This window comes from Tribolium castaneum, chromosome 1, assembly GCF_031307605.1.
Source record: "Tribolium castaneum strain GA2 chromosome 1, icTriCast1.1, whole genome shotgun sequence".
Taxonomy (NCBI): domain Eukaryota; kingdom Metazoa; phylum Arthropoda; class Insecta; order Coleoptera; family Tenebrionidae; genus Tribolium; species Tribolium castaneum.
The window spans coordinates 25867948-25895710 of record NC_087394.1 but is presented as its reverse complement, the minus strand read 5'-3'; the positions used below and the strand labels follow the sequence as shown (position 1 = coordinate 25895710).

The 27763-nt window shown below is 30.7% G+C and overlaps 4 protein-coding genes across 4 annotated transcripts in view; 2 read left to right on the top strand and 2 right to left on the bottom strand.

Annotated features, from left to right (window-relative positions):
- The window catches only part of LOC103312803 (early growth response protein 1), a 182555-nt gene extending 170237 nt beyond the window's left edge, over positions 1-12318 (bottom strand). Inside the window, exon 1 of the mRNA XM_008194345.3 lies at positions 12160-12318. The gene's annotated coding sequence lies outside the window, so the exon portion shown is untranslated. The remainder of the gene's footprint in view (positions 1-12159) is intronic.
- On the top strand, positions 9594-11389 carry Syx17 (Syntaxin 17). The gene is made up of 4 exons (XM_967691.4): positions 9594-9831; positions 9916-10111; positions 10168-10495; positions 10962-11389. Exons 1-4 carry the CDS (start codon positions 9700-9702, stop codon positions 11191-11193), a joined length of 888 nt encoding a protein of 295 aa, XP_972784.3. The 5' UTR covers positions 9594-9699; the 3' UTR covers positions 11194-11389.
- Positions 12319-12817: 499 nt separating the features above from the next.
- On the top strand, positions 12818-16059 carry LOC661584 (uncharacterized protein). Its single transcript, XM_967735.5, has 6 exons — positions 12818-13184; positions 13246-13748; positions 13796-13915; positions 15123-15289; positions 15340-15409; positions 15843-16059. Exons 1-6 carry the CDS (start codon positions 13022-13024, stop codon positions 15858-15860), a joined length of 1041 nt encoding a protein of 346 aa, XP_972828.3. The 5' UTR covers positions 12818-13021; the 3' UTR covers positions 15861-16059.
- mRpS2 (mitochondrial ribosomal protein S2) lies at positions 15998-17068 on the bottom strand. Its single transcript, XM_967777.5, has 2 exons — positions 16743-17068; positions 15998-16694 (listed from the first exon to the last, which is right to left on the bottom strand). The coding sequence occupies exons 1-2, from the start codon at positions 16846-16848 to the stop codon at positions 16051-16053; spliced, it is 750 nt and encodes a 249-aa protein (XP_972870.2). The 5' UTR covers positions 16849-17068; the 3' UTR covers positions 15998-16050.
- Between the last annotated feature and the right edge of the window lie 10695 nt (positions 17069-27763).

The window sequence follows — 27763 nt, the reverse complement described above, 5'->3', positions numbered from 1 at the left end:
GATTTTTTTTTATTTTTGGAGTAAAAATTTTTTTATCACTCTAATTTATTAGTCTAGTCTATTAGTATATTAGTCTATTAGTAGTCTACTAGTCTATTAGTCACTCTATTAGTCCTTTATTTTTATTGAGGTATCTTTTGGCTTTATATCAACTGATAATTTGAGATTGTCTTTCAAAAAATCACAATTTTTCCAAAATTTTTACATACCAACCTATGCAAAATTTATAAGAACAAGTAACATAAAAGAACTAAAAACATTCAAGAAATAAGTGATTGAAGTGAAATGATAAAATTCGATAGAAGAAATGTAGAAACTTGAATTTATTTATACTGCTTTGTTTGAAGAAACTGTAACAAAAATTTTGTGGAAATTTTTTTTCAAGTGTTTTAGCATCGTCTAATTGCATTAAAAATTGTGTAAACTTGCTTTTTTTTAGAACAAAACTATTTTAGTAAAGTACGTCAAAATATTGGTCAAGGAAATACTTGTCCAAAATAATCAAAAAATCAAAAATACCTAAAAATATCTCAAACATTGCTCAAAAAGTCACTAATTGAAATAGAAAAGTCCAAATTTGTTCAAAATTAACCAAAAAAAATTGTTCAAAAATTGAAAAAAATAAATAAATTTTAAGGACATTATTTACATAAAAATGCAGTTTCTTTAAAATTTTGCCAAACCGGGATAAAAAGTCAATAAATTGGAACGAAAATAAAATAATGTTACCATTTTTTCTATTATAGTGACACGTTGTTTCATCGAAAAACCTTAATTTATTATTTATCAAAACCTCGTCAAAAATAAATTATCTAAACAAAATCCAAATACAGGTGATTGTGATACTTGAATACATTTTTGAATTAAAAACTCAATTTTTCTGAAAATTAGAGAATCTGGAACAAAAATACAAAAACTAAATCAAAATTTTATAACTTATTAAATTCGTTCAAAATACAAGTCGAAAAGTTAAATTTTTGTGAGACAGGAAATCACTAAGCAATATAAGAAATTATATTTTCTCGCGTTTTTTCAAGCGTTTTAGCATATTATTATAATTATATAATAATTGTAATATAATTTTTCCTCCTGATTTAAACAAAAATACGACGAAAACTTGCCGAATGTGTGAAAAGTTGCCTAATTTAATTTTTTTTAGAACTAAACTAAATTACTAAACTAAGTTAAAATTTTAAATTTTTGCTCAATAATCAGAAACGCAACTAGTATTTCAGGAATTTTCGTGGAAATCTCGTCAAAAATTAGCCTAAAAGTCTAAATTACATTTTAGGTTAGCTTTTTTCAGACGTGTCACCCAGTTTTTTCAGTAAGGCAATTAATTCGCAAAATTTCTCAAAAATCAACAGAAAAATCACTAAATTTGATCGCAAAGTTAAATTTTGTCTAAAATTTACCGAAGTCAGAACTTGAGCAAATTCTTCATATTTTCCATTTCATTAGCAAGCTTGTTTTTAAAAAACGCAATTAGGTATTTTCCAAAATTTCGTCAAAAATTATCCCAAAAAATCATCGAATTAGGCTTAAAATAAAATTATACTGTACTGACACATAAAGACGTTGTTGAACAAAAAAACTCAATCTCCCTGAAAGTTTAATAAATTACAAAATTAAAAAAAAGATACGATATTCCGGCGTAATAGTACTTATTATTAGAACAAATTCGATAAAAATAAACCAAACAATTGCCGAAAATTGTGTTATTCTTGTCCAAAAATAAGTTTAAATTTTAAATGTATGTTTAACCAGAAACGCAACTACAGATAACTCGTATGTTTTTTCACTCAAAATTATAAGCCAAAAAGTCGAAGATACCTACATTTAGTTTCAGGCATTTCAATTTGTTTTATAGAAAGACAATTATTTTCAAAAATATTTCACAAATTAGTCGAAAAATCACTAAATTGATTCGAAAAGTAAAATTTTCCCAAAAATTAACCAAAAAAATTCTCAAAATTTGTTCAAAAATTAAAAAAAAAAAACTTCTGCATTTTAAGCACATTACTAACATAAAAATGTAGTTTCAATTTAATTTTGCACCGAACTGGGACAAAAATAAGTTTATTTCTACCTATCCGATACCTACTAAGTTTCCTTGAAAGTTTAAACAATCATAAATCTATTTCAAAAATTCAGTGAGTTTAGCTTTCACTCGATTTTTTATCCAAAAACGCATAATTATTTAGCAATATTTCACCAAAAATTCCCCAAAAATCAACGAATTGAGTCACAAATAATTTAACTAGGTAGGTTTTTGAACTAAAAACTACCAACAAAATTTTCCGGAAAGTTTACATAATCACAAAACTATTACAAAAATCCAGTGAAAAAATTTAATTAATCAGCCAAAATAAACCACAAAAATGCCAAATTTAATCAAAAATGTTACAAGTTTTGCTTTTTCAAAAAAACAAATACCAAAAAAATTTACACTCATTTACAACAAAACTCAAACTTTTTCAAAATCTTCACAAGATTTTGTTAGAAAATAAATGAATGCTGTAAATTAAGCCAAAAATTACTGTTTTCCTCAGATTTTTAGCACGTTGTCGATCGAGTTAATTATGTATAGTGCTTTCAAAATTAAATTTCTGTCTTTTAATTAATTATTATTATGTGGAGCCCTTTTTCCCACTGATCACCTAATCAATGCTAATTGTGAATAACAAAGTATAAAACCTTTAATCAATTTTTTATCAGTGAACACTCCAGACTTTAAAAATTAAGCTAATTACGAAAAATGTGTCCACATAATTCACACAGCGCACCTGATCTCCTTACCACACCACGTCCATAATTCAAAATTAATTAAATTAAATGAATGAACTTGGCGTAGTTCGTGAGTACCAGAACCCATACCGCGTCCATCAATAATAATTTAGCACAAATTAAAACCAACACATAAAAGGGTAGTGAAATCGCACAACAAAAGTCACTATTTGGCATTTGCCAGTCCTTTCACCAATTACTATAAACTAGAGGATTATCAATTACAAATTTAAAATTAATTAACACGGTTTAATTGTAATTGCATGCCAGGTTTTTTGCTGCTAATTTCTATAATATACGACGTTTGTCTGTGTAATTATAACAATTAAACTGCGCTCGCTTTCGATTGAATTGTAATTTTTTCGATGTACAGCAAAATTAGCAAAAAGCGGAAAAACGTCATAGTGGGACCATTAAAAGCACAACTGCTGCAACAAATTATGATAATAGACTATCGATCACGTTGAACATGTTTTAATGGAATTAAATACAAATGCAGCGGTCTCTTTGTGTTTCTAAAGAGAGTTTCCTCGTCGCGCACAAATAAATAATGTCATTGAGGGCAAAACGCCTTTATTGCTTTCTAACACAATCAATAAATTGCAAAAATGGCACTTTCCTCCCTCGTTTCCCATCAATTAATTGAAAAAATCATCATATTTTGTGTGTGCTAAGTTAAGAGACGTGAAGGTGAATTATGCTTTGCAGCGCAAGCAATTTAAATGAATGCAATAAAAGGAGAGCAGGAAAGAGCATGACATATAACTTTGTATAATTTAAAGCGTGGCCTTATTTTTTATGCTCCTGATCCTTATATTAATGTCCACCTCATGCTATATACAAATATTATAGTTGGTATGTAAATGTTAATGGGGAGCCCACGGGCGTACTTGTGCATGTCTTGCCTTAGCAAATTGTTGCTAAATTATGGCAGGTCAGAAGGGCCCAGAGATGGCGCTGACGTGCACGACAGGTGGCAACGAACGCACACACCGAATTTTACTCATTTACACCAGTGTTGCCAATCAGCAGGGAATTTCCCTTTGTTCGAGAAATTTATTTAAGAAATTAAGGAAAATGCTAGTTGTGTTTAATTCTCCAATTGATCAGTTTTTTATTCTATGAAAATGGAACGCGATATAAAAACTGAAAATTGTTAAAAGTTACCTAATCCTTTTTGAGAGCCAGAATTTAGAAGGGAGAGAATGTTAAGTTTGAACTGTTGGCAACACGTAATATCAATTCCATACAAAATTTGTTAAATTGGTTTGAAGCTTAGCTAATGTTGAAAAATATACCTGATGCAGTATTCCGAAAAAGAATAATTTTATTTCTTCATGGTATTTAAAAGAAATATTTTTATTGTTATTTTTTGCCTGTGTCCACACTTAATAGCGTAGACAAGAAATTTACAGGTGTCCCAGTGAGTTGGTAAAGTCTATTTTTCCCAATAACTGTTAAATGTTATCATTGATTTCTAGGCGTCTGTTATATTATTTATACTGTATCTCAATAACTAATAGTAACACTAATAGTAGTAATAGTAACAGAACTTTTCTCCAATTCCTTACAGTAAAAATTAATTAATTTTAATTAGTTAACATTTCGCTGCACAACATTTTTATTTCTTATGTTATTTTAGAACAAGAGATGTTTAAATGTAGTTTGTGCATAAAATCCGTAAAAATATTGTTAGGAACAATTTCTAAGAATTTTTTGCGTAAAGCGTAAAGCAAAACGGCCTATATTTCATTGTATTTTTTAAAAAGTTATTACACCAAAACCCAGAAAAATAAAAAAATAAACATAGAAAGTATGAGCAGCTTTAGTGCTTGATCATCTTTTTTGGAGAGCTGCAGTCAAGAAGAAGAAAAAATTAAAAAGTTCCTTAAAAACTGAATGACCTAAATACAAAAATTCAAGTAATTTGCAAAATTTCGATAAAAATAAACCAAAAAATCGACGAATTACCTCGAAAACTGTGTTATTTTTGTTCTTTTGGGCGCTTAAAATTAGATTACTAAACTAAGTCAAAATTTTAATATTTTAAATTTCTGTTTTCCAGAAATGCAAATATAATAACTAATAAGAAAAATATCGTCCAGAATTATAAGCCGAGAAATCAAAATTAATAGTATTAATATCTTCTTTCAGGCCTTTCACTTTGTTTTTTAAAAACAAAATTTTTCGAAAATGTCTCACAAATCAGCCGAACCTAAATAGGGTTAAAAAGTATTTTTTTTAAACAACCAAAAAATATCAAAATTTGTTAAAAAATTAATCAACTTTAGCATTTTAGGCACACTACTTAGACAAAAATGCAGTTTCAGCTTTATTTTGCTAAACCAGGCTAAAAAATCAGTAAACTGTTTTTTTTTTAATCAAAAAACAATTAGGTATTTAGCAATATTTCACAAAAAATTACCCAAAAAATCACCGAATTGGTTCAAAAATAAGTTTATTTCAGCCTTTTCGAATCATTTAAATATGGTTTTGAATAAAAAACTACTTAAGTTTTACAGAAAGATTAACCAATCACAAAATAAACCAAATAAATTCATCGAATTGAATAAAAAATGATGTAAGTTTTGTTTTTTCACGCGTGATCACTCAGACAAACGACTATTTAAAGAAAATTCCCCAAAAAACAAGTAAGTACCAAAAACATAGTTGAATTGGATTAAAAAAAACATATTATTTTAGCTTTTTTGAGAACTTTAACAAGCTTTATTTACCATAAAAGCTCAGTTTTTTCCCGCTTTTTTACACGAGATTTTGTTAAAAGACAGGAAATTAGACCAAAATTTTTTTTCTCAGCTTTTTTAGCACGTTGTCGAGCCAGAAAGTTAATGAATTTTTAAATTGATTTTCTCCATTTTTATTAATAATTATTATTCTTTAGGTATTTCGACCAAATGATCACCTAATTAATGTTAATTTTGAATGATAGAGTATAAAATCTTTAAGCAATTTTTCATCAATAAACACTCCATAAACTGATTACGAAACATGCGTCCACATAATTTCACACAGTGCACCGTGGTATCACGTTCATAATTCAAAATTAATGAAATTAAATAAATAAATGACTTAAATAAATAAAACACCCTATTTGTTTAGCTAATAATAAAGTAATGTTACACTTAAGCCTTTATTCGTCCTTTATTTCAATAAAATTACAAAAATTTTAATACTTTTCAACCCCAACAAGCAATCCATTGATGAAGTTTAACTGTATGTTTTTTTACAATGTGCTCTCGTATGATAAGCTAATAATCTTTGATAGCTACGTCCAAAAATGGAATAAACCATAGGAAAATAAAAAAAGTTTGTATTTGTAAGTAATTTCTGAAACATACAGAGTGTCCCTTTTTTGAACTCCACCACGGACCATGATGAGAATCACAGATAATATAAAGTTAAAGACTCAAGTTTGGTTTTTCTTATAGACCTCACATAAGCTTATTGTGCTTTTTAAAAGCGTTTTTATCCCTGATTACAACGATGTATCAGATGATATTTGATCAAAATGGAAAAAAGCACTTTTGCGAAGAGTGCTTTGGAAAAAACGCCAACAATTTTGTTTTCAATCAAACTAGATTTTGGAAGTTTAACTGAATTTCGATCTGGAAACTTTTCCGCATTTCCGCAAACCTTACTTACTTAAAAACTAAATCACATAATAAGCTAGAAGTTTATTCTTCGCAAAACAAAACAAGACAAAGTTATAAAAATACTGCTCGTATGTATATATTTAATTGAACTGATAAAATTTTGTTTGTTAAACTAAATTTTTGGCGTTTTTTCCAAAGCACTCTTTGAAAAAACGGTTTTTATTTAATTTTAACCAGCATATAAGATTCGACCACATCATGTGATACATCGTAATCAGAAACAAAAATACTTTTCAAAAATACAAATATCGTAGTTAAAATATCCTAATTAAAGAGGTAAAGCGTACAGGAAATCGGTTTACAAAATTGAAGAAATCAGAGAAAATCTTAAGTTAGGTAATCACTGAAAATCATTTTAGAATATTGGGAGAAATCTTGAGGAAATCTGGTGTAGAAAATTTAGGGTGCGGTTTAGCACTCGTTTCCAAATTAAAAAAAGCCTGAAACTTTTTTATCCTTATTGGATAATGAAGCTATTTTAATGTTTGTGTAATATTGTTTATTGGCAATTGTGTGTCGCATTGCGTAATATTGAGCCGTTTATAGCCCTCAGTATCCAATAATCGCCTTTCTTTATGCACCATTTGCATACAATCCAGCCACATATGCAAATCTCACAACCCGTTTTATGAATCTTTCAGTGCTTCAGTTTGAAACTGTCTTCTCGTTCTTTTCCATCCGAAACCACAAATAATATCAAGTCGTAAAAAAAGTAATTGACATGTTTACATTCCCACGCCTCGATCCCACGCACCTTAAGTATTTTTATCAAAATACATATTATCATCAATAACTTATTTACATTTTAATACGCTCGAACGCCCTCGCTCGAGCTACCGCCGATATTTACTTAGAAGATTTGTTTAAATGGATCACCAACAATGTCCACTTATTTTTATCGAGAAAACCGATCCGAACCACCAATTTACATCGCAGTAATTGAATTTCGTCGCAGTAATTTAAAGTTTGTGTGTAAATCCAGTTACCACACATCATTACCAGAGACTGTTTGTCACTTGTAAATACCCATGTAATTAAAATAAATCGCAGGCTTCGTGGGCTGATATCGATTCGCATCGAGATACCGAGGGATTTATTGAAAATTTTACGAAAAACAATGGCCGCTTTACCTCCCACAGATGTATTTATTTATGCATTTAATTCAACAAATGCCTCATAAATTCTTAAATGACAAGAAACCAACATATGGGGACATTCATGCAACATTTATACCATCATTAAAAAACTCAACTTATTCACGGAGGTCTTCTTTGTACGAGAACAGATAATAAGATTAAAAATTAATGGCGGCCGCTTGACCACAACCACTGTATTTATTTAGATTAAAAGATTAACAACAACTATTGTTAATTTGGCAACACTGACTATACACTGGTCAACATGACTTTTTTTAATACTATTCAAAACTATAAAACGCCAACGTTGCATTTTCACTCTAAATTAGCCGTTATAAATTATTCATGCACTTCAAAAAAATAATAGCTAATGTAGTTTCAATGAGAGATCTAGTCTCATCAGCTAATAGTAATAGTCTTTTGAACTTTTTTATGCAGATTCTAAAAATGTACACAAAAATTGGCCATCACGCCAGGTCTCTGAAAAAAATTATTTAATATTATAATAAAAAAATATATCAAATTTCACTGTATGGAAGCGAAGTTTTTTATTACAATGAATAAAAAAAAATGTTAACTGACAGATTATTATGTAAAATAGGGTCGTATCATTAAAAAAAACTGAGTTGTACCCCTTTTTTTAATAACCATTTTGGAAAAATCATACTAGCGTTAAACTTTGACAGTTAACAATTTTGAAAAATCAAGCAGGCTCTTCAAACATTCGGTTATCGAATGCAAAAAAATATTCACTTATCGCGAAAGAATCAAGAGCTGTGATATTTTAAATAAACCTCTGAAAATAAAAATTTTAAGAAACGAAATATATGTCAAAAACTATGACAGATAAGTATACATATATACCAATAACTTCGATAAATTTTACTCAATTTGAAAAAATGAATACAAAAATTTAATAAAAATGTGTGTTTACAATTTAAAATATCAAAGTTGGCGCGAATTTCTCATAGTTCCGAAAGCTCAGCCATTTTGAGAATAATTTAGTTGAATTAAACTCACAATTTTATTGATTTGGATTGTTTACAAACTTTTAACAAGCTGTATTAGAAATTGTTCTAACGTAGACCCTAAAAGAATCACTTGATTATGATGAAATTTTTAATAATAAAATTAATTTACTTATGTTGCCTTCTACAAAACCTGATGAGGTTGCAAAAAATGTTTTTATTATTATTATCCATTATTATGAAATAAAATTAATTTGGGTATTTGGGTATAATTTATAAAAAAAAATGTCGATCACATTTTCAATGTTGCCTCGTAATTTCAAATCGCAGGTCACTTGATGTTTGCGTTGATGAATAATTTCGAATAAATTCCTCTCTATCTGTTAATGAGTCGGCAAACCTGGGTGTTCCGACAGAATTGTAGTGGAGCGGCATCGTCACTCGCTTATTTTTCCGATAAATTAGCCATTATCGCGACTATTTCTGTTCTGCTATTATACAAGTCAGTTTTACTACGAAGAATCATGGGAATGATAATGTTTAAATTGATACAAATTCACTTAACGACTCAATCTTTTTATTTGTAATTATTTGAAAAATAAATTCCCGCTTAATTGGCCGAGTTTAATAAACCTGAACGAAGCATTTCGCATAAAATACCAAGAAAATCCGAAATCTCTAAGTGTTAAATTAAATTCGTTTTTCACTATTACCGATCCCAGAAGCTGATATTATCCTTGCCGCTGGAAATGTGTAGATGTAATCGACTTGATATAATTAGAGAGTAGTGATAATCAATTATACGAACAGATGATTACTGATTAGAATCGCCTCATACGCAAGATGTTATTAATTCCATTGAATTGAATTAAAAACTAGACGGAAATTAACAATAAAACCAACGCAAAGTTTAACGAACAAAAAAATTTGCCCCACCTTCCCCTAGCAAACTGCATTGAAGGCGGCGGGCGCGCAACGTAACACGTAGCGACATCTGATCGAAACACAGTCAAGCTTGACAGGTGCCGACTTTGCCGGCCCAAATGTCAACAAGCAAGTTTTTTGGTTAGAAACGTCAAAATTCTTTGTGCTACAACTCCATTATTTACAAATAAACACAGTAATGTGGTAACAATGTCGATTTTAAACACAAGTGTTACGAAACAACCCCTGAAACTGATCGAAGTGCCTTTAAATAAATTCAGTGAAGAAGTGATCCCTCACCACCAGAATATTTTCGAGCAGCACAAAACGCTAGTCCTCAAGGTAACATTTTGCCAAAATCGCAGTTAGGTTTATTTTTGGCACCAAATCAGAGATAACAAAGTTGTGAAAAAAATGTGATTACAGTTGATCTCGCAAAACAATGGCCAACGCGTCCGCCAAGAGGTGAAAAACAAAAAACGAATCGTAAAACAATTGAAAGACTTGATGTACGAACTGGATACTTTAAGGGCACAAGTCGAAGACTCCGATTTAGATAAATTCGACACCAAAACGCTATCATTTAGGAAAATTATCATCACCCTCATTTCGGGTTACACAGGTTGAGTTATTTTCAGACACCACTATTTTGTAAAATAAGTCAGTTTATTGGTTTAGATTTAGAGAAACGAAGTTTAGCATTAGACAACCAAAACCAGGACGATGAAGACGAGAAGAGACTCCTGCGTGAGCGGTGCCCCTTTGAGGGGGCGTCGCAAATCCAACTCCAAGACAACCTAGAGGACATCAAACTGAGACAACGACAAGAACTCCTAAACGAGGTGGAAACGGTTCAAAGAGACACTGAAGACTTGAACCAAATTTTCACCCATTTGAACCAAATGGTTGAAGGGCAAAGGGAGCAGGTCGAGCATGTTGAGGAAACGATTGAAGAGAGTAAAGAAAACGTGCAGTCGGGGTTTAAACAACTCGTCAAAGCCCACAAGTTTGTTTTGGCCCGTTTACAGCCTTCTTGATGGATGGGCAAGTGTTACTAACGTCAGTTTGACGTATTTAATGTCACTTTGACGTCAAAGCTTGTTATCTCATTATCAATTATGTATTTTTAAAGTATAATTAATTAAAAATAATGATGTGCTCTATAACTTGTGAGACGAAATGAGATATGAAATCGCAGGATTTTCTGAACTCATGAAATTCTAAAATTTTCTTCCTAACATTTTTCTTACATCTGTAAGTGTATTCGCAGCGTTTTGCTTCTAAAAAATTTTTTTAGTTTACGATAAAATTTTTGCATTGTGTTTATGAGAATTTACTGTTTTATCTGCCTGTATTTTTTGTTTACTATGCGTTAAAAATTATACAAAAACAATAATTTACAACCCGTAGTTCCATCCATCAATGAAGCGCTGTTAATTAAAATCAATTCAAGCCTGGAGTTATTTTTACAGATTGAAAACTGCCGTTTATCCAGTCACTGGTGCCTTCCTGGGGTCAATGATAGGGGGCCCTGTTGGTTTAGTGGCAGGGTTTAAAATCGGGGGTTTGACGGCTTTAGGGTGTGCGATAGCCGGGTATACAGGGGGGAAATTTTTCAAAAAAAATCACGAAGTGGAAGAAATTGAGGAGAAAAAGGAAGAGAGCGTGCAAATGGATGACAAACACGAGAAAAAGGATATATGACAGTGTGTTCTTTGTTAATTTATTTTAAATAAAAGACGTCTGACAAAGATAGGAAACTAACTATGGTAAAAAATCGAATCATGTTTATCATCTTTTCTTAGAAATAAATGTCAAATATCGTGAAATTTTTGTGTGATAATTTTTTAGGTATTACCTATTTGTAAGTGTAAATAGTTCAATAAATTGAATTCTAGAACTCGTGTTGTTTCATCAAAGATTTTTGTTCAGTTAAAACAACTTTGTCTTCAATAATAATGCTGAAACACTTATTACTCTTATTAGTATTACAGTAATAAAAACAGTTTCTTTGTATCTGCTCTCTAACTCAAGTTTTTTCATTTAAATTTGAATTTATGACTTTATAACTGTCTTTCGAGCATTTGGTCCAATATTACGATCAAATGGTTTTTTACTTTTAGCATTTTAAGTGACACTGAAAGAGTTTATTAAAATTTCCATAAGTTTTCGCGAAGTTCAAGAGAGAATTTGGAACAGAAATTAAGCGAAAAAGTAGTTAATTTTAAATTTTGTGGAAGATGTGTGTAAAATGTTCAATTATCTGTCAGTCTTTTGGTGATTTAGGGCCGGTTTATAGAAAGCTTTGTTAAAAGTTAACAACGCAAATGAATGGACCAATAACATTTGTTCAGTTTGGTCACCCATTTAATTGCGAATTAAATTAATGACGCTTCTCTAAACCGGTCCTTAGAGGGTTCAGTGATAAGAGGATTCTATGATGACTTGATGAGGGGCTGTTGTGACGTTACGACTTTTTCTTTCAAAGCGATTATCTTGCTTAATGTATATTTTCATTGCAGGAATTTTGAAAAGAACCTACTGGTATAGAACGAACGAAACTTTCAGTTTCCCGTTAAAACATAAAACACGTAAAATAAGTTGCCTCTAACAAGCATGACACTGCTTCGAGTTTTCTTAAAGACAACTGCCTACACTTTCATTACTTACCCGTTCCCGCATTTCTGGAGGGGCATTCACTGTAGGTCTATTCAGAATTTCAGTCATTTTGGCACAAAACACGCAAAAACACCGTTTTTATCACCCACAAACACGAGAAACCAAAAGGACGCGCACCGACAAGCGCACCACACGCAAATGCGTGACATCAAGGTAAAAAAACCCTATTGGTTTAAGCCGAAGGCGGGTGATTTGAAATTTGACAGCTTTTGAGGTTAATAATTTTGAAATATTGTAATTTAGATCTAAAACGATTTCAGAAACTGGTTTGGCTAAATTTGTTTCATTTTGTCAATTTCCGGCCCCAACACTCAAAATTATAGTCATCCGACGATTTTTTTAACTCAATTTTAGGATTTAAATCGACTTTTGGCTCCAGAACGAGCTAAAATTTTCTAAAATGGCGACAAATTTTGGCCAGTTTCGGCAAAAACGTCTAAACAAAATGAATTTCTTGCCGAAAAACGACCTGAATCGCTCACTAAAAATTGGGGGTGACGATTTTTTGGCTTGTTCAAGCTACTTAAAAAACACATTTCTCTCCAATTTGCCATTTCCTCATGTCATTTATTAAAAAAATAGTGTATTTATTGTTTACACGGCCAGTAAAAGAATGTGTTTCAAATAAATTACCATAAAACACCTGTTATTTCCAACCTTTGCCCCTCCATTTTTTATAGCTTATTTTCTCCATTTCTATCAGTGTAAAAGTCACCTTGACCCCGTTATATCGCCCCCCGGCTCTCCCACTTTTACTTTTATTGCCTCAGTCGCGTTCCAGCCACAACAAACAAACAATAATCGTGTGATAACACCGATAAGTGATTTTTTTAACCAAAAACAAATTGTGGTTATGTCTTCAACAGTGCAAAAGTATTTCGAAAAATACGGAATGGCCGTTCTAGAAACGATAGGTGCCGGTGTTTTAACCTACGGTTTATTCTATTTAATGGCTCTGTGTTTCGTCGATTGTGACCTAGAGCTAGCTTTCTACTCGATATTTGGGAAGTCCCCACGTATGTGAATTATTTATTAACTAAACTGAGACCAGTGACAATTTTCATGAACATTTTTCAGGAAAACTGAAGGGCAAAGTGGTCTTCATCACAGGCGCCTCCAGCGGCATTGGCGAACACACGGCCAAAGCCCTAGCCAAACACGGCGTCCGCCTAGTGCTCACCGCTCGACGCCAAAGCGAATTAGAACGCGTTAAAATTGAATGCCTCCACCTATCCAAAAACCAACTCTCTGATAAAGACATCCTGGTGATCCCCTTCGACATCACCGACTTGTCCGCCCACAAGCGGGTCTTCCAGCAGGCCTTGAACCACTTCGGCACCGTGCATGTCCTGGTGAACAACGCGGGGCGCTCGCAGAGGGCCCTCTTCGAGTACATTGACATGTCCGTCGACAAGCAAATGTTCGACTTGAACGTGTTCGCAGTCGTCAATTTGACCAGAATTGCAATCAACCATTTCAACGAGAAGGGCTCTGGTCATGTCGCTGTGGTCTCGAGTCTTGCGGGGGTTTTCGGAGCCCCCTATTCGGCCACTTACACGGCCACCAAACACGCAATTCATGTAAAATTACAGTTTCGTGTATTTTGTGCCTGACTGTGGTTTTGTAGGGATACTTTGATGCCCTCAGGATTGAGAAAATGGACAAAAATATCGCAGTGACGCTCCTATGTCCTGGGCCCACTCTGACTAATTTTTTACAGGAGAGCTTCACAGAACGAGACGGTCAGGTATAAATTTTTTAGAATTGTATTCAAAAACGAGTGAAATAACACCAATTTATGGTGATTTCCTGCTTGTTTTTATTTCAACAAAAACGTCATTAATTTGATAGGCTCACTTCGTTCCATAGTGCCGTTCTTATTATAATGGAACTCGGTTACAACGAACACCCAAAGGACTTCGGAAAGCGAGGTTCATTTGTACGTTAAAACCGAACCAACTTGTTACTATAATATAGGACTTTAAAAGGAGACATTCAATTTTATTCGTTATATCCGGGTTCATTATAACTGAGTTCCACTGTATTTTAAACAGCTTCTACATTCCCTCTTGGATTCTATCTTAATTTTTTCAAAATTCTTAGCTACCTTCGTTTAAAATGTATCCAGATTATTTTCTAGCATTGATTCTGTGCTTATCGCTATTTTTTTTTTAAATTCTTCACTTGAAGCTGTTTCTAGCTCTGAAATCTGGAGCCTTTTGTATTATTTTAGAAACTCATCTTTAAATTCTTTCTCTTACAGATTACTTTGTCATCTTTTCAAAAACCTTCGATAGTTCCATTTAGAATTTTTTAGATTATGTTTCTGTACTCTTCTTTAGATTCTCCTATAGCATTATTACTTCGTAAACTGTATTCAAAAATTATTTTTCAAACATTTTTTCCATTTGCCATTTTAAATTCCACTCTTGCCGTTTATTATTCTATTATTCTCTGAATTTTAAATTTACTTTTTAACGTATGGTTAATAATTTAATATGAAAGTATGAATGTATGAAAGGTTTTTTATCTCTTTTTACATAAGCCGTGACTTCGTGAAAAATGTGTAGGTATTTGTTGAATTTGGACATGATTTTGTATAGAATTAACAATTCAGAGTTAGCAGCAATTGATGTTCTTTACTTTGAATCAATGTAATGAAAATTATTTTAATTTATTATTTTTCAATGTTAACCGAAAATTTGGAAAATATTCTGTTGACATCGTCATAACCGATGTTACCAGCCCCTTATTATAAAGTCACATAAATAAATAGTTACAGGGTCCCTCACAACGACAATCTGCATAGTTACAATTTCTTTTTTTTTTGTAAATATCCATTAACCATCCATTAACATTTGCATATTTTAATTTTAGACAAATTAATTAACAATGAACTGTGCAATGAATTATGTGGGCCCCTCTAATTGTAATTTATTTCATTTTTTGAGCAGAAATACGGGATTCCGGCCGATAGGAAAGACAGGAGAATGACAGGGGAGAGGTGTGGGCAATTGTGTGCCATTGCGTTGGCCAATAGGACGCAAGAATCCTGGATGGGGCTCTTTCCCATGATGCCTTTCGTCTACACTGCTGTATACTTCCCAACAATTTCAAAAATGTACACAAAAAAATTATTATTTGGCATTCGATTGATTTGTGTGCTTTCAGGGCTTTGGGTCTATTGGGGCCCCGCCGACTATTCAAAATGAGAGACAGCAAAGATATTCAGTTTGATCAGGTAGAAAATATCGTCTAAGGGCGCCACATGGCCTTGCATTGTTGTTTTTATTGTTTGTTTAAGTATTATTGTGCTTAATAGAGTGTAACATGCAAAAATGTGTCTGATTGCTTAATTACTTATTTCGTTGTTAATTTATTGTTATAATAACACGCAATCAGGTTTTTCCATTATTATTAAGACTGAAATTGTGTTTAATGTATTTATTTTTATTTACGTTTTATGTACATTTTTATCATCTTCATTAGGTAAGTTTTATTTGCTTGAAAATCAACTTGAATTTTATAATATTATCATACAGGGTGGGTGAGTCACTGAATTTAAAACTGCGCGGTCTGTACTTCCATAGCAATAACCAATCACAAAGTCCGGTCGCATGATTCGTGACTCACCCTGTATGTTGTTACAATTTTTTCAACCAATTTTTTTCCAGGGTAAGCGAAAACTATGAAGTGGTGGTGGACTGCACATTCTTTTGCTAACATTTTTTCCTATTTCTGCGACTAACAAATGGCAAAAAATTGAATAACTGGTGGCGGTATTACTTGGTTCTTGTATTATATTTAACGTAAATACTCCTCAAACTCGTTAGGTGTTAAGAAACGTGATTTATTTACCTACATTTGTACAATAAACGCCAATTACAGTTGCATGTCTTTTTTCCTCCTCTCCTTGCCCCTCAAAATAGCCGCCTTGAACAACTTGCAATACAGCTCAATACTAGCAGGGGAATCGTCATTTCCGGGCACCGGATACGTCAACAAATTGGGATCACAGTTCGAGTCAACAATCCCAATGGTGGCAATCCCCATTTTGGCCGAATCCCTGACTGCTGTATGTTGCAACAAGACATTGTTCAAAGTGTTTAGAAAAATGCACAAATCGGGCAATCTGGTCACAGCCCCAAATTGTTTCGTCGAATTCGTGAAAATGCCGCCCCTCCAGAACCTCGTATGTGCAAATTCGCCACACTCTTGTGCCGTTTTCTCCACCAAATGAGAATTCTGAGCTCCTCTCAACAGAAATAATATTATACCGTCTCGATACGCGATGTGTGCAGCGAAATTAAGCGCTCGGCGTAAATAATCGGCCGTTTTGTCCAAATCGAAGATAATGTGCCCTAAACGACTGCCGTAAATGTAGGGCAACATTCGCTCGTTGAGGGAGCCCTCCTTGTGGCCGTAGTGGACCCGAGCGTTAAACAGGTCCCTAACTGTGAATAAATCATGCACGTGGAAGTAATCCGGGTGGGTTAACACGTTTTTCTGTGGGTCATTTGCGTCCACTGGAAAAAAATATTATTCGATGCGGACTTAACCTCACTTTTGCATACATGGGGGTGCGACTTCCTGTGCTTGAGGGGCACTCGAATTGAAGCGGGTTGTTTGAATTAAGACCGTTTTATTGAATCGTCGTGCCAAATATGTGAGCGAATACATGTTTTCTTTAAATGAAGATGTAAAAAGTAGGGTTATCTACTAACAATGGCACATGTCAAAGCGCTGGTTACCGATTGTGCATAAAAACGAAACGCGCGTTTGAAATTCTCTAACGAATAAGTACAAGTAATTTAAAAAAATATCAACAAAACGTGTATCGTTTTGACCCAAAACGTACTTTAAGACACAACTACATAGCTTTAGATCGTTGTTTTTATCTCTCGTACAGTCACAATCCTAGAATAACACTTTTATAGAAGCGGAACATAATGGTTGGCAATGAATTCCTAGCTGAAGCCATCTAAACGCATCATCATGTACTAAAAATGGCGCGAATTTAAAATAATTCCGATTACTTTATATTTTTTTAATTTTTGCTCACGTCAAAATGATGCCAATACCTTATCAAATACAATTATTATGAAAATTTCTTAATTGTATTTGAAAAGGTGGATGCACAGACAACACAGATGGAAGAATTTTACCCAACATGACACGATCACATTTAATGTTAAAGATATTTATTAAATCCATTAAGTTTACGAAACTAATAGTCGTCACCGAATCGATGATAAAGACATACTTGCAATCAGCCAAACTGGCACCGGTCTGGCACCTTATGTTTGCAACTTCTGTCTATGGGAGTCTCCTCGCAGTGTGACTCACTTGCGGTTCGATCTCAAAAAACTCACTTTTGGGAAAAACGCACCTATCTACGTAAACCTTCTGGAGCTCATTACTACGTTATATTTTTGGAGATCATGTTGTTCCTAACCGATAGTAGGCAATAGTCTAACCTAAAGACGACACTTTGATCCACTATAATAATAAAAATTAACGTGATATTATAAAAAATAAACTCAAATTAAAATCAACAAAAATGGCGATTCAAGTAAAAAGTGAGTGAAAATAAAAATTATTTTTCTAATGTTATTTTCAATTTGCACAAGAAAATTCATAGTGTACGGTCATCAGGGCACTCAGAGGAATCGTTTGGTGTAAGTTTCAGCTTGAAAATCCAGAAGTAGTTAAAGTAAAAAATTACCAAGTTATACTTTATGTTTTATTACGTGGTAAAGTTAACAACACACGTTAACATACCCTTTATAAACGTTTAAACACCCTTTTTCATGAAAAGGTTGACACGAGAAGTGCATTTTTCAATAAATCTCACTGAAATTTATGTCGTTGACTCAAGGTAGATTTGTCTGTCCTTAAACATGTTCAATAATAATTAATAGCGCTCTAGAAGAGCAGGAAAGCACACAAAAAACATTAAAGTTAAAATTTAACACTTCAGAAGAGAGCATAATACACCCTAACCCTACTTTCTGAACTTTTGTCCTTATCTGGCAATAGCACATAATAAAGGTAGAGATTTCGACCCTAAATATCGTATCATAACGCTTTGAAAGGGCAGAGATGGAGACAAAATTCATAAAAGTGTAAATTTTGTCATTTTCGGGTGACAACATAACCCTACTTTTGGAACCTACCGAATTTTCAACAAAACGAAACAAACAAACAATGTGGCTATACGCATTGCAATACCACTAATTTTCGCACCAAAATTTCACATTGCCAGTTTCTATTTAAATAAAAACATGCATTTTTATTTTTCCATTGACTGCATGCGAAACTTTTATAATTTTAGGCGTTTATAGGCAAATACATTTGTCATAATTAATTTTTTTAGATCAATGCTGTTCTATTTTAAATAATTCTGTGTATGAATGTTTCTAAATTTGACGAATTTTTCCAGTGAATATTTCTGGTAATGTCCTGTTTTAGACTTAAGTGACGTCACATCCGTGACGTGTCCCGAGGTTAGGTGTGCGGCGCAGGCGGCGAGAGCGCTTCAGTCGACAGCGAGCAGCGGCACGGGTCAGATCGTGAGCGGGAAGCAGGAGGCGTGGCGAGGTGAGGTGAGTCGGGTCGGTTTATTTAAATTATTGTGTATTGTGCGGTTTCCTTCAACTTATTCAGTTTGTTACTTGCCGTTGTCGCGAACGGACGTGTGCTCAAGCAAATCTAAATTTTCCGGTTTAAATTTTCAATTCGGTGACTAGTGATCGCGTTTGAGTGACACATTTTAAATACAGTAAATAAAATTATAATCAAACACTCAAATAATTAATTGCCACGTAATAATTTTGTCTTTAATTTCAATGAATGAAAGTGGCTTGCTCAAAATTTAATGCAAATAAACATTTTTTTTTTATTTCATTTTTATTATTATTATTTTTTTTAATGCTACAAACGGTAGCCAACGTGGAAGCGATATGAAGGTAGGTGTATTTTATTGCTGTGTCGTATTTATTTATTTCACAAACCAATAATTTCATAAAACTTAATTGCAATTAAAATCTTTAAATGCGGTATTGAAAAGTGATATTTTGAGTGACACATTTTAAATACAGTAACTATAAATAAAATAAACCACTCAAATAATTTATTGCCACGAAATTTTGCCTTTAATTTCAATGAATGAAAGTGGCTTGCTCAAAATTTAATGCAAATAAACATTTTTTTTGGTTTCATTTTTATTATTATTTTTTTTAATGCTACAAACGGTAGCCAACGTGGAAGCGATATGAAGGTAGGTGTATTTTATTGCTGTGTCGTATTTATTTATTTCAAAAAACCAATAATGTCATAAAACTTAATTGCAAGTAAAATCTTTAAATGCGGTATTGAAAAGTGATATTTTGAGTGACACATTTTAAATACAGTAACTATAAATAAAATAAAACACTAAAATAATTTATTGCCACGTAATTTTGCCTTTAATTTCAATGAATGAAAGTGGCTTGCTCAAAATTTAATGCAAATAAACATTTTTTCTTTATTTCATTTTTATTATTATTATTTTTTTTAATGCTACAAACGGTAGCCAACGTGGAAGCGATATGAAGGTAGGTGTATTTTATTGCTGTGTCGTATTTATTTATTTCAAAAAACCAATAATTTCATAAAACTTAATTGCAATTAAAATCTTTAAATGCGGTATTGAAAAGTGATATTTTGAGTGACACATTTTAAATACAGTAACTATAAATAAAATAAACCACTCAAATAATTTATTGCCACGAAATTTTGCCTTTAATTTCAATGAATGAAAGTGGCTTGCTGAAAATTTAATGCAAATAAACATTTTTTCTTTATTTCATTTTTATTATTATTATTTTTTTTAATGCTACAAAAGGTAGCCAACGTGGAAGCGATATAAAGGTAGGTGTATTTTATTGCTGTGTCTTATTTATATATTTCAAAAAACCAATAATTTCATAAAACTTAATTGCAATTAAAATCTTTAAATGCGGTATTGAAAAGTGATATTTTGAGTGACACATTTTAAATACAGTAACTATAAATAAAATAAAACACTCAAATAATTTATTGCCACGTAATTTTGCCTTTAATTTCAATGAATGAAAGTGGCTTGCTCGAAAATTTAATGCAAATAAACATTTTTTTTTTATTTCATTTTTATTATTATTATTTTTTTTAATGCTACAAACGGTAGCCAACGTGGAAGCGATATGAAGGTAGGTGTATTTTATTGCTGTGTCGTATTTATTTATTTCAAAAAACCAATAATTTCATAAAACTTAATTGCAATTAAAATCTTTAAATGCGGTATTGAAAAGTGATATTTTGAGTGACACATTTTAAATACAGTAACTATAAATAAAATAAAACACTCAAATAATTTATTGCCACGTAGTTTTGCCTTTAATTTCAATGAATGAAAGTGGCTTGCTCAAAATTTAATGCAAATAAACATTTTTTTTGGTTTCATTTTTATTATTATTTTTTTTAATGCTACAAACGGTAGCCAACGTGGAAGCGATATGAAGGTAAGTGCATTTATTTACTGAGGTATTGAATTTGATTTGAATTTTAATTGCCACAAATTGAAACGTATTGTGTATTTTTTATTTTGTTTAATACTGACAAACGTTGCTTGTTGTAACTTTCATGCAAATAAAGATTTTTATTGGTGTTGTTTTAATTTTTTAAATGTCTTGCTACAAACAGTAGCCAACGCAGAAGCCATAAGAAGGTAGGTGCATTTTTTTGCGTTTTATCTTGTCATGTGTTGATTTAATAGCTTGTGTGTCATATATTATACCGTATTGTGTATTCTTTATTCTGTATAATATTTATTAAAGTCGCTTGTTGTAACTTTCCTACAAATTAATTTTTTTGTTGGTTGTGTTTTTAATTTATTTTTTAGGTTTTGCTACAAATGGTAGCAGATGCAGTAAAGGTAAGAGCATTTATTTAACGCCAAGTGAAAAAGCTTTGATTTTTGTGTACTATTTTTTCATTTCACAAACCAATAATTCCTTTATTCCCTTCATTTGAAATAATCATTGTTTACCTCATCCTTATATCCTTTTTTCCTGGCAAGAATGCTCTAAACCTCCACGTGGTTCTTGCCGGACAAATTAGTTATTGACTAATTTGACCAATTAGAGCAATCCTTAAATATAACATTGTTGACTGTTTTTTACAGCCGTAAAATTATGTCGCTTGTTGTAATTTTCATGCAAATAAAGATTTTTTATTGGTGTTGTTTTTAATTTTTTTTAATGCTACAAACGGTAGCCAACGTGGAAGCGATATGAAGGTAGGTGTATTTTATTGCTGTGTCGTATTTATTTATTTCAAAAAACCAATAATGTCATAAAACTTAATTGCAAGTAAAATCTTTAAATGCGGTATTGAAAAGTGATATTTTGAGTGACACATTTTAAATACAGTAACTATAAATAAAATAAACCACTCAAATAATTTATTGCCACGAAATTTTGCCTTTAATTTCAATGAATGAAAGTGGCTTGCTCAAAATTTAATGCAAATAAACATTTTTTTTTTATTTCATTTTTATTATTATTATTTTTTTTAATGCTACAAACGGTAGCCAACGTGGAAGCGATATGAAGGTAAGTGCATTTATTTACTGAGGTATTGAATTTGATTTGAATTTTAATTGCCACAAATTGAAACGTATTGTGTATTTTTTATTTTGTTTAATACTGACAAACGTTGCTTGTTGTAACTTTCATGCAAATAAAGATTTTTATTGGTGTTGTTTTAATTTTTTAAATGTCTTGCTACAAACAGTAGCCAACGCAGAAGCCATAAGAAGGTAGGTGCATTTTTTTGCGTTTTATCTTGTCATGTGTTGATTTAATAGCTTGTGTGTCATATATTATACCGTATTGTGTATTCTTTATTCTGTATAATATTTATTAAAGTCGCTTGTTGTAACTTTCCTACAAATTAATTTTTTTGTTGGTTGTGTTTTTAATTTATTTTTTAGGTTTTGCTACAAATGGTAGCAGATGCAGTAAAGGTAAGAGCATTTATTTAACGCCAAGTGAAAAAGCTTTGATTTTTGTGTACTATTTTTTCATTTCACAAACCAATAATTCCTTTATTCCCTTCATTTGAAATAATCATTGTTTACCTCATCCTTATATCCTTTTTTCCTGGCAAGAATGCTCTAAACCTCCACGTGGTTCTTGCCGGACAAATTAGTTATTGACTAATTTGACCAATTAGAGCAATCCTTAAATATAACATTGTTGACTGTTTTTTACAGCCGTAAAATTATGTCGCTTGTTGTAATTTTCATGCAAATAAAGATTTTTTATTGGTGTTGTTTTTAATTTTTTTTAATGCTACAAACGGTAGCCAACGTGGAAGCGATATGAAGGTAGGTGTATTTTATTGCTGTGTCGTATTTATTTATTTCAAAAAACCAATAATGTCATAAAACTTAATTGCAAGTAAAATCTTTAAATGCGGTATTGAAAAGTGATATTTTGAGTGACACATTTTAAATACAGTAACTATAAATAAAATAAACCACTCAAATAATTTATTGCCACGAAATTTTGCCTTTAATTTCAATGAATGAAAGTGGCTTGCTCAAAATTTAATGCAAATAAACATTTTTTTTTATTTCATTTTTATTATTATTATTTTTTTTAATGCTACAAACGGTAGCCAACGTGGAAGCGATATGAAGGTAGGTGTATTTTATTGCTGTGTCGTATTTATTTATTTCAAAAAACCAATAATTTCATAAAACTTAATTGCAATTAAAATCTTTAAATGCGGTATTGAAAAGTGATATTTTGAGTGACACATTTTAAATACAGTAACTATAAATAAAATAAACCACTCAAATAATTTATTGCCACGTAGTTTTGCCTTTAATTTCAATGAATGAAAGTGGCTTGCTCAAAATTTAATGCAAATAAACATTTTTTTTGGTTTCATTTTTATTATTATTTTTTTTTAATGCTACAAACGGTAGCCAACGTGGAAGCGATATGAAGGTAGGTGTATTTTATTGCTATGTCGTATTTATTTATTTCACAAACCAATAATTTCATAAAACTTAATTGCAATTAAAATCTTTAAATGCGGTATTGAAAAGTGATATTTTGAGTGACACATTTTAAATACAGTAACTATAAATAAAATAAACCACTCAAATAATTTATTGCCACGAAATTTTGCCTTTAATTTCAATGAATGAAAGTGGCTTGCTCAAAATTTAATGCAAATAAACATTTTTTTTATTTCATTTTTATTATTATTTTATTTTTAATGCTACAAACGGTAGCCAACGTGGAAGCGATATGAAGGTAGGTGTATTTTATTGCTATGTCGTATTTATTTATTTCACAAACCAATAATTTCATAAAACTTAATTGCAATTAAAATCTTTAAATGCGGTATTGAAAAGTGATATTTTGAGTGACACATTTTAAATACAGTAACTATAAATAAAATAAAAACTCAAATAATTTATTGCCACGTAGTTTTGCCTTTAATTTCAATGAATGAAAGTGGCTTGCTGAAAATTTAATGCAAATAAACATTTTTTTTGGTTTCATTTTTATTATTATTTTTTTTGGTTTCATTTTTATTATTATTTTTTTTAATGCTACAAAAGGTAGCCAACGTGGAAGCGATATGAAGGTAGGTGTATTTTATTGCTGTGTCGTATTTATTTATTTCAAAAAACCAATAATTTCATAAAACTTAATTGCAATTTAAATCTTTAAATGCGGTATTGAAAAGTGATATTTTGAGTGACACATTTTAAATACAGTAACTATAAATAAAATAAACCACTCAAATAATTTATTGCCACGAAATTTTGCCTTTAATTTCAATGAATGAAAGTGGCTTGCTCAAAATTTAATGCAAATAAACATTTTTTTTGGTTTCATTTTTATTATTTTTTTTAATGCTACAAACGGTAGCCAACGTGGAAGCGATATGAAGGTAGGTGTATTTTATTGCTGTGTCGTATTTATTTATTTCACAAACCAATAATTTCATAAAACTTAATTGCAATTAAAATCTTTAAATGCGGTATTGAAAAGTGATATTTTGAGTGACACATTTTAAATACAGTAACTATAAATAAAATAAACCACTCAAATAATTTATTGCCACGAAATTTTGCCTTTAACTAAAATGAATGAAAGTGGCTTGCTCAAAATTTAATGCAAATAAACATTTTTTTTGGTTTCATTTTTATTATTATTTTTTTTTGGTTTCATTGTTATTATTTTTTTTAATGCTACAAACGGTAGCCAACGTGGAAGCGATATGAAGGTAGGTGTATTTTATTGCTGTGTCGTATTTATTTATTTCACAAACCAATAATTTCATAAAACTTAATTGCAATTAAAATCTTTAAATGCGGTATTGAAAAGTGATATTTTGAGTGACACATTTTAAATACAGTAACTATAAATAAAATAAAAACTCAAATAATTTATTGCCACGTAGTTTTGCCTTTAATTTCAATGAATGAAAGTGGCTTGCTGAAAATTTAATGCAAATAAACGTTTTTTTTGGTTTCATTTTTATTATTATTTTTTTTTTGGTTTCATTGTTATTATTTTTTTTAATGCTACAAACGGTAGCCAACGTGGAAGCGATATGAAGGTAGGTGTATTTTATTGCTGTGTCGTATTTATTTATTTCAAAAAACCAATAATTTCATAAAACTTAATTGCAATTTAAATCTTTAAATGCGGTATTGAAAAGTGATATTTTGAGTGACACATTTTAAATACAGTAACTATAAATAAAATAAACCACTCAAATAATTTATTGCCACGAAATTTTGCCTTTAATTTCAATGAATGAAAGTGGCTTGCTCAAAATTTAATGCAAATAAACATTTTTTTTTGGTTTCATTTTTATTATTTTTTTTAATGCTACAAACGGTAGCCAACGTGGAAGCGATATGAAGGTAGGTGTATTTTATTGCTGTGTCGTATTTATTTATTTCACAAACCAATAATTTCATAAAACTTAATTGCAATTAAAATCTTTAAATGCGGTATTGAAAAGTGATATTTTGAGTGACACATTTTAAATACAGTAACTATAAATAAAATAAACCACTCAAATAATTTATTGCCACGAAATTTTGCCTTTAATTTCAATGAATGAAAGTGGCTTGCTCAAAATTTAATGCAAATAAACATTTTTTTTGGTTTCATTTTTATTATTATTTTTTTTTTGGTTTCATTTTTATTATTTTTTTTAATGCTACAAACGGTAGCCAACGTGGAAGCGATATGAAGGTAGGTGTATTTTATTGCTGTGTCGTATTTATTTATTTCACAAACCAATAATTTCATAAAACTTAATTGCAATTAAAATCATTAAATGCGGTATTGAAAAGTGATATTTTGAGTGACACATTTTAAATACAGTAACTATAAATAAAATAAACCACTCAAATAATTTATTGCCACGAAATTTTGCCTTTAATTTCAATGAATGAAAGTGGCTTGCTCAAAATTTAATGCAAATAAACATTTTTTTTTGGTTTCATTTTTATTATTATTTTTTTTAATGCTACAAACGGTAGCCAACGTGGAAGCGATATGAAGGTAGGTGTATTTTATTGCTGTGTCGTATTTATTTATTTCAAAAAACCAATAATTTCATAAAACTTAATTGCAATTAAAATCTTTAAATGCGGTATTGAAAAGTGATATTTTGAGTGACACATTTTAAATACAGTAACTATAAATAAAATAAAAACTCAAATAATTTATTGCCACGTAGTTTTGCCTTTAATTTCAATGAATGAAAGTGGCTTGCTCAAAATTTAATGCAAATAAACATTTTTTTTGGTTTCATTTTTATTATTATTTTTTTTAATGCTACAAACGGTAGCCAACGTGGAAGCGATATGAAGGTAAGTGCATTTATTTACTGAGGTATTGAATTTGATTTGAATTTTAATTGCCACAAATTGAAACGTATTGTGTATTTTTTATTTTGTTTAATATTGACAAACGTTGCTTGTTGTAACTTTCATGCAAATAAAGATTTTTATTGGTGTTGTTTTAATTTTTTAAATGTCTTGCTACAAACAGTAGCCAACGCAGAAGCCATAAGAAGGTAGGTGCATTTTTTTGCGTTTTATCTTGTGATGTGTTGATTTAATAGCTTGTGTGTCATATATTATACCGTATTGTGTATTCTTTATTCTGTATAATATTTATTAAAGTCGCTTGTTTTAACTTTCCTACAAATTAATTTTTTTGTTGGTTGTGTTTTTAATTTATTTTTTAGGTTTTGCTACAAATGGTAGCAGATGCAGTATAAAGGTAAGAGCATTTATTTAACGCCAAGTGAAAAAGCTTTGATTTTTGTGTACTATTTTTTCATTTCACAAACCAATAATTCCTTTATTCCCTTCATTTGAAATAATCATTGTTTAACTCATCCTTATATCCTTTTTTCCTGGCAAGAATGCTCTAAACCTCCACGTGGTTCTTGCCGGACAAATTAGTTATTGACTAATTTGACCAATTAGAGCAATCCTTAAATATAACATTGTTGACTGTTTTTTACAGCCGTAAAATTATGTCGCTTGTTGTAATTTTCATGCAAATAAAGATTTTTTATTGGTGTTGTTTTTAATTTTTTTTAATGCTACAAACGGTAGCCAACGTGGAAGCGATATGAAGGTAGGTGTATTTTATTGCTGTGTCGTATTTATTTATTTCACAAACCAATAATTTCATAAAACTTAATTGCAATTAAAATCTTTAAATGCGGTATTGAAAAGTGATATTTTGAGTGACACATTTTAAATACAGTAACTATAAATAAAATAAACCACTCAAATAATTTATTGCCACGAAATTTTGCCTTTAATTTCAATGAATGAAAGTGGCTTGCTCAAAATTTAATGCAAATAAACATTTTTTTTGGTTTCATTTTTATTATTATTTTTTTTTATGCTACAAACGGTAGCCAACGTGGAAGCGATATGAAGGTAGGTGTATTTTATTGCTGTGTCGTATTTATTTATTTCACAAACCAATAATTTCATAAAACTTAATTGCAATTAAAATCTTTAAATGCGGTATTGAAAAGTGATATTTTGAGTGACACATTTTAAATACAGTAACTACAAATAAAATAAAACACTAAAATAATTTATTGCCACGAAATTTTGCCTTTAATTTCAATGAATGAAAGTGGCTTGCTCAAAATTTAATGCAAATAAACATTTTTTTTGGTTTCATTTTTATTATTATTTTTTTTAATGCTACAAACGGTAGCCAACGTGGAAGCGATATGAAGGTAGGTGTATTTTTTTGCTGTGTCGTATTTATTTATTTCACAAACCAATAATTTCATAAAACTTAATTGCAATTAAAATCTTTAAATGCGGTATTGAAAAGTGATATTTTGAGTGACACATTTTAAATACAGTAACTATAAATAAAATAAAACACTAAAATAATTTATTGCCACGTAACTTTGCCTTTAATTTCAATGAATGAAAGTGGCTTGCTCAAAATTTAATGCAAATAAACATTTTTTTTGGTTTCATTTTTAT

Coding starts and splice junctions, on each gene's coding strand:
- Syx17 (XM_967691.4), top strand. CDS start 9,700: ATGTCGATTTTAAACACAAGTGTTACGAAACAACCCCTGAAACTGATC. Junction 9,832..9,915: donor ACAAAACGCTAGTCCTCAAG/GTAACATTTTGC, acceptor ATGTGATTACAG/TTGATCTCGCAAAACAATGG. Junction 10,112..10,167: donor CCTCATTTCGGGTTACACAG/GTTGAGTTATTT, acceptor TTATTGGTTTAG/ATTTAGAGAAACGAAGTTTA.
- LOC661584 (XM_967735.5), top strand. CDS start 13,022: ATGTCTTCAACAGTGCAAAAGTATTTCGAAAAATACGGAATGGCCGTT. Junction 13,185..13,245: donor GATATTTGGGAAGTCCCCAC/GTATGTGAATTA, acceptor AACATTTTTCAG/GAAAACTGAAGGGCAAAGTG. Junction 15,290..15,339: donor TTCCCAACAATTTCAAAAAT/GTACACAAAAAA, acceptor GTGTGCTTTCAG/GGCTTTGGGTCTATTGGGGC.
- mRpS2 (XM_967777.5), bottom strand. CDS start 16,848: ATGTATTCGCTCACATATTTGGCACGACGATTCAATAAAACGGTCTTA. Junction 16,695..16,742: donor ACAGGAAGTCGCACCCCCAT/GTATGCAAAAGT, acceptor ATTTTTTTCCAG/TGGACGCAAATGACCCACAG.